We start from the raw sequence: 7,102 nt of genomic DNA, 5'->3' as shown, positions 1-7,102 counted from the left end.
GTAGGTAGGTAGGTTTGGTAGGTAGGTTGGTAGGTAGGTAGGTAGATTTGGTAGGTAGGTAGGTAGGTAGGTAGGTAGGTAGGTTTTGTAGGTAGGTAGGTAGGTAGGTTTGGTAGGTAGGTAGGTAGGTAAGTAGGTAGGTTTGGTAGGTAGGTAGGTTTGGTAGGTAGGTAGGTAGGTAGGTTTGGTAGGTAGGTAGGTAGGTAGGTAGGTTTGGTAGGTAGGTAGGTAGGTAGGTTTGGTAGGTAGGTTTGGTAGGTAGGTAGGTTTGGTAGGTAGGTAGGTAGGTAGGTAGGTTTGGTAGGTAGGTTTGGTAGGTAGGTAGGTTTTGGTAGGTAGGTAGGTAGGTAGGTTTGGTAGGTAGGTAGGTTTGGTAGGTAGGTAGGTTTGGTAGGTAGGTAGGTTTGGTAGGTAGGTAGGTTTGGTAGGTAGGTAGGTAGGTAGGTTTGGTAGGTAGGTAGGTTTGGTAGGTAGGTAGGTAGGTAGGTTTGGTAGGTAGGTAGGTAGGTTTGGTAGGTAGGTAGGTTTGGTAGGTAGGTAGGTTTGGTAGGTAGGTAGGTAGGTTTGGTAGGTAGGTAGGTTTGGTAGGTAGGTAGGTTTGGTAGGTAGGTAGATAGGTAGGTTTGGTAGGTAGGTAGGTAGGTTTGGTAGGTAGGTAGGTTTGGTAGGTAGGTAGGTAGGTAGGTTTGGTAGGTAGGTAGGTTTGGTAGGTAGGTAGGTAGGTTTGGTAGGTTGGTAGGTAGGTAGGTTTGGTAGGTAGGTAGGTAGGTAGGTTTGGTAGGTAGGTAGATTTGGTAGGTAGGTAGGTAGATTTGGTAGGTAGGTAGGTAGGTAGGTTTGGTAGGTAGGTAGATTTGGTAGGTAGGTAGGTAGATTTGGTAGGTAGGTAGGTAGGTTTGGTAGGTAGGTAGATTTGGTAGGTAGGTATGTTTGGTAGGTAGGTAGGTAGGTAGGTTTGGTAGATACTTTGTTAAATCTGAAAAGGCGAACTTTTTTGCTAGAGCAGCATTTATTCATACAGTAAAGCACTAAATATAAAAAATAGAATAATGATATTAAACAAAACAAATAAAATAGTAGTTCAAAGATGTCGCTAAACAAACAGCAGCAGCCCGCTGCTACTTAAAAGCTCAGGATTTATATTTTTACAACGCGATTCCCCATAAAGTCCATGAATGACGTCGCTGCCTTGATATTAATTCATGCTAAGCTGCTTTTTTTCCAGCTGTGTGTTAAATGTTTTTTCAAACCCTTGTGTCCCTCACAAAATTTAACCCACTAATTTCCCTTTTCTGTCCTCTGTCCTCCTCATACCTCCTACCCACCTTCCTTCCTTTCCTGCCTCCTCCCCCGCCCCCACCTGCAGACTACACCTACTTTTACAAGGGGAGTGAGTACTGGAAGTTCGACAACCAGAAGCTGACGGTGGAACCCGGGTACCCCAAGTCCATCCTGCGCGACTGGATGGGCTGCGACCAGTCGGACATGGAGCGCTCCGGCAGCAAGGGGAACCGCGGCGACCGCCAGCTGCCCCTCGACGACGTGGACATCATGGTGACCATCAACGACGTGCCGACGACGGTCAACGCCATCGCCGTGGTGATCCCCTGCGTCCTGTCGCTGTGCATCCTGGTGCTGGTGTACACCATATTTCAGTTCAAGAACAAAGGGGTGCAGCAGAACGCCATGACGCAGAACTACTACAAATACCCGGTTCAGGAGTGGGTATGACAGGCAACTGGGCTTCCGAGAGGTCAAAGGTCACGGATTGAAGCAGGTCAAGCAGGCGGCAGACCGTAAGCTTGTTGGCTAATGGCCAAGAGTGCTAGCAAAAAAAAAAAAAAAATGTAAAAAAGCAAAGTGAATGCTGGAAGACGCTTGTTGAGCTCGCTGGCCAACGAGGAGCAGAAAAGAGGAGCAGATTTAGACGCTGTGAGAAGTCGACAGCACGACTCTGATTTAGTCTTTTCTCGCTTCTCGCCGGGCGAAGACGCCGAAAACAAACGTGGCCGAGGACCGCGGGAACCAATCTGCAAAGACTCCAGGAGGACGTGATTGGCTGAGGCCGATAACAGCTGATTGGTCCACAGCTCCTCTGGCTGAAGGGATCTCATGAGCGACTCTGAACTTGGACTCTTTCTTCTCAGTGGAAATGAAGAGAAAGGATCTGCTCCTCAGAGCCAGACACCACCTCAAGTTGGTTCTCTTGTTCACGTGAACAACTTCTAATGTTAAGTCAGATGACATTTATGGAGGAAAAAAAATTGTTTAAAATATCAAATTTGAAGATGAAATATAGGTAGAAAGGCCATAACAAAAGAAACCCAGGGATCTCGCTGTGTTTCTCTCAATTGAATTGAATTTATTTATACTTGTATGAAGCTGTAAAACTGTCAAGAGGACCTTTATCTCTCTTTTTTTTAACCACACAATAACAAAAACATCTTCATCAGCAGTAACTCTGACCTTTGTCAACCAAAACCTGCTTTCATTGACACGGCGTGGACTTGTGGGTTTTGGTGAATGTAGAATAGCTGCTCATCGGCATATAATGATGGATATTAGATGAATGGCCCATTTAAACACCCTTATAAATATATATTATATATATTACAGATTTAACTAGATGCACACAATCAGGGCTCTTAATTATCAAACTTATTCAGATTGAAAAGTAACATTTCTTTTTTTTTAACCTTTACTCCTACTGACAAACTTCAAAATAAAAGCTACAAAATATTATGAGTAATACATTTGAGTGTAATTCAGGGATTGAATTTTATTTGAACATTTGATCAGATGTTTTATCACTTTTTTTGGCATGTAGCAGCGGTGCAAACAACAACAACAACAACAAAACATTACCGCCAATTTCCTATTAATTCATCCCACTTCAAATGCTTATTATTTATACAACTGATGTCAATCATGTTCATTTCTCCTTGAGATATGAAGCACTGCACAAACTGAATAATCCCTTTGAACATTTTACATTTCATGTGTTTTTGGACAAATGTTAACATCAAACCTTGTTCTTTTTTTAAAGAATGAACAATATTACAGTTGGGAGCTAAATCTTCCTTCTACGGTGGAGTATTAGGCATAAGGGGAAAATAACGAGGAATATTTCTTTACATGTTGTGTCAAGAATGAAGTTAAACGCTCGTAGTTTGATGTATATTCTTATCATTTCAACTTCATTCTCAAATCCTCTGAACATGCATGTGAATAATCAGGAGGAGCGTCTCTTAAATGTCACTTTAGAAATGTGAAAAATATGTCTCAACACTTTAATCCTCTTTTGGGTGTAATTCTTAAAGTTTGATAAGTTCGAGTCCTGAGCTGAACGAGTTCGTTTAGTTTGTTCCTCGAGTCTTCAACGAGGAACGAGAGCGAGAGGGTTTCACTAGAGGAAGAACGTGGAACGTGTCCTCCTCCACCTCCTCGTGTCCTCCTCCACCTCCTCGAGTCCTCCTCCACCTCCTCGTGTCCTCCTCCACCTCCTCGTGTCCTCCACCTCCTCGTGTCCTCCTCCACCTCCTCGTGTCCTCCTCCACCTCCTCGAGTCCTCCTCCACCTCCTCGTGTCCTCCACCTCCTCGAGTCCTCCTCCACCTCCTCGTGTCCTCCACCTCCTCGTGTCCTCCTCCACCTCCTCGTGTCCTCCTCCACCTCCTCGAGTCCTCCTCCACCTCCTCGTGTCCTCCACCTCCTCGAGTCCTCCTCCACCTCCTCGTGTCCTCCACCTCCTCGTGTCCTCCTCCACCTCCTCGTGTCCTCCTCCACCTCCTCGTGTCCTCCACCTCCTCGTGTCCTCCACCTCCTCGTGTCCTCCTCCACCTCCTTGAGTCCTCCTCCACCTCCTCGAGTCCTCCTCCACCTCCTCGTGTCCTCCACCTCCTCGTGTCCTCCACCTCCTCGTGTCCTCCTCCACCTCCTCGTGTCCTCCTCCACCTCCTCGTGTCCTCCACCTCCTCGTGTCCTCCACCTCCTCGTGTCCTCCTCCACCTCCTTGAGTCCTCCTCCACCTCCTCGAGTCCTCCTCCACCTCCTCGTGTCCTCCACCTCCTCGTGTCCTCCACCTCCTCGTGTCCTCCTCCACCTCCCTCCCCCTCTCTCTCTCCACCTCCCTCCCCCTCTCTCTCTCCACCTCCCTCCCCCTCTCTCTCTCCACCTCCCCCTCTCTCTCTCCACCTCCCTCCCCCTCTCTCTCTCCACCTCCCTCCCCCTCTCTCTCTCCACCATATATTCAGTTTATGATCAAATATACACAAAAAGAAAAGGTGGCAGTAAATATTCTCATTTGAGAAGCTCGAGGCAACAAATTAAATGAATTGATTATCAAAATAGTTGCTGTTCTGTCGAGCTCATGAATAATAATATGAATATTCAGTATATTGGGTTCATAATGGGAAAAAATTAATCCTAGCAAAATGTATTGGCTCATCTAAGTGAAGTTAATATTTAAAAGTTGGACTAATGGCGGTATTATAATTTAAAGGAAACCTTTGAATGAAGATGAACACTGATCATCATATTAATAATAAAACAACCTGTATATTATCAGCTGATCATGGCCCTGAGCGCCGTTTATCTCGATATCACCGTGTTGTGTTTTATTTGTAGATCGTCTTCCTTGTTTTTCTGGAGGAAAACACTTCACATGATTATTAATAATTCAGCGTTGGTATCGGGTCCTTGAACACACCGTCCGTCTGCTTTTACGTCACACCGATGTGTGACCTAAACATGTCACGTGCACCGATGCAATCGGGGATTAAGTGCCTTGCTTCATGGCACTTCAGCAGAGGGGGGGGTACTCCTCGTGCACTTCCACGTGCACATTTCTACGACACCTTTTTGGGGCATTATAGCCGGTCGGTATCTTGATTTATTTGTCTTCTTTCTTTTGATGACAACGAATGAGTCCTGTTCATCTTCATCAGGTCACTTTGGTTCTATTGAAAGGTTGTTGGGGTTCGGGTTAGGGCAGTACTTAGGGTTAGGGTAGTACTTAGGGTTAGGGCAGTACTTAGGGTTAGGGGTAGTACTTAGGGTTAGGGCAGTACTTAGGGTTAGGGCAGTACTTAGGGTTAGGGTAGTACTTAGGGTTAGGGCAGTACTTAGGGTTAGGGCAGTACTTAGGGTTAGGGCAGTACTTAGGGTTAGGGGCAGTACTTAGGGTTAGGGGCAGTACTTAGGGTTAGGGCAGTACTTAGGGTTAGGGGCAGTACTTAGGGTTAGGGGTAGTACTTAGGGTTAGGGGCAGTACTTAGGGTTAGGGGCAGTACTTAGGGTTAGGGGCAGTACTTAGGGTTAGGGGCAGTACTTAGGGTTAGGGCAGTACTTAGGGTTAGGGCAGTACTTAGGGTTAGGGGCAGTACTTAGGGTTAGGGCAGTACTTAGGGTTAGGGGTAGTACTTAGGGTTAGGGGTAGTACTTAGGGTTAGGGCAGTACTTAGGGTTAGGGGTAGTACTTAGGGTTAGGGGTAGTACTTAGGGTTAGGGCAGTACTTAGGGTTAGGGCAGTACTTAGGGTTAGGGGTAGTACTTAGGGTTAGGGGTAGTACTTAGGGTTAGGGGTAGTACTTAGGGTTAGGGGCAGTACTTAGGGTTAGGGGTAGTACTTAGGGTTAGGGGTAGTACTTAGGGTTAGGGTAGTACTTAGGGTTAGGGGTAGTACTTAGGGTTAGGGTAGTACTTAGGGTTAGGGGTAGTACTTAGGGTTAGGGGTAGTACTTAGGGTTAGGGTAGTACTTAAGGTTAGGGTAGTACTTAGGGTTAGGGTAGTACTTAGGGTTAGGGGTAGTACTTAGGGTTAGGGTAGTACTTAGGGTTAGGGGCAGTACTTAAGGTTAGGGTAGTACTTACAGAGAGGGGGAAGTGTGTGGACCTTTAACGAAGGAGCGTGGTGTGCAGTTAAGACTTGATAAAACATGTCAGACACATTTAAATCCATTTAATTGTGTAGAGAGACACCGCCCTCCTTTAAACGTCTGGGACACAGCTGTGTATATATTTACTGAGATTTACAGAATAGCAGTTTACATAAAGTACAGTGTATTTCAGCAGATGTCTGTTTGTGGAAAAGGAAGAAGGGAGACTTGAAGAAAACACACCGTCGTAATTTATTGACACGCATTAAGACAACATATATGTACATGAGATTAGTTTTGAGCCTGTCTCCGCTCTCCTCTTTGAAGCTTATTTATTCAACTGTACTCGTCACAGAGGGCGAAGGGTCCTCTGAAGATTGGCCTCTTTTATGGGTCTGGAGAGCAGATCCATGTCACCAGGAGCATCCTTCATGGAAGCATCACCTGCAATTCAAAAGATTAATGAGGCAGTTTTGTTTCTGCACGTCCAGAAAGAAAGACAATAAGAAACCCCGAGCGGCTGGACTCGTTAGGTCCTTTGGTTCCAGGTCTGGTAGAGTTCTGGTGGCTCTGGACAACAGTGAGATGCCTTTAAAGGTGGACTTGGTCTTCGCTTATCGCCACTCCCCAAACCGGGCCGACGCTTGCCAAACGTGGTTTATCCAGATGTATCTTTAAACTGTAGAATCATTTGTGGACCCCTAATTTAACATTTACATTCAATTTTCCATATTTCTTTTCCAAATAATGAACAATGAATGTAACTTTCAAAGGTTTATGAGGACGTTACACACTTTGAGTTAATTGTAATTAATTGGTGCCATAACTTTCTTTTACCAAAGTGTACTGTATTTGACTCTTTTCTGCATATTTTGATAGATTCGAGCGTATTGTTGAACAAACCATCACTTCCATTGCAAGAGACGGTCGTTAGGACCAGGAGGGAATTACTCCAGCAAGCAGAACCGTTTTTAATATTCACTTAAAATTGTATTATGGAACCTGAGAAATGTGGTCGACTCGAGCCAATCTCAGCGTGTCGACATTGGGAACCAGAAATTAAATTGAAGCTACGTTTCATAACGGCCTTGAAGGTCGGATGAGTCATTGCTTGTGCTTGTGTGTATTTTGGGAGCGACGGCCCTTCAGAACAACGGGAGTTTGTTTCCGGGATAACGTAACAAAATGGACATTTTCTGGGACTGTCGGGGTTTCCGTTTATCGGAG

At 45.5% G+C, this 7,102-nt stretch overlaps 1 protein-coding gene across 1 annotated transcript in view; it reads left to right on the top strand.

The window, feature by feature from the left end:
- mmp24 (matrix metallopeptidase 24) overlaps positions 1 to 1,731 on the top strand; it is a 20,109-nt gene extending 18,378 nt beyond the window's left edge. Inside the window, exon 9 of the mRNA XM_034531823.1 lies at positions 1,367 to 1,731. Coding sequence (XP_034387714.1) covers positions 1,367 to 1,731 — 365 coding nt within the window. The remainder of the gene's footprint in view (positions 1 to 1,366) is intronic.
- Positions 1,732 to 7,102: the final 5,371 nt, after the last annotated feature.

The sequence above is a fragment of the Cyclopterus lumpus genome, chromosome 5 (genome assembly GCF_009769545.1).
Source record: "Cyclopterus lumpus isolate fCycLum1 chromosome 5, fCycLum1.pri, whole genome shotgun sequence".
Classification (NCBI taxonomy): Eukaryota; Metazoa; Chordata; class Actinopteri; order Perciformes; family Cyclopteridae; genus Cyclopterus; species Cyclopterus lumpus.
This window is presented reverse-complemented; position numbering and strand designations above follow the sequence as displayed.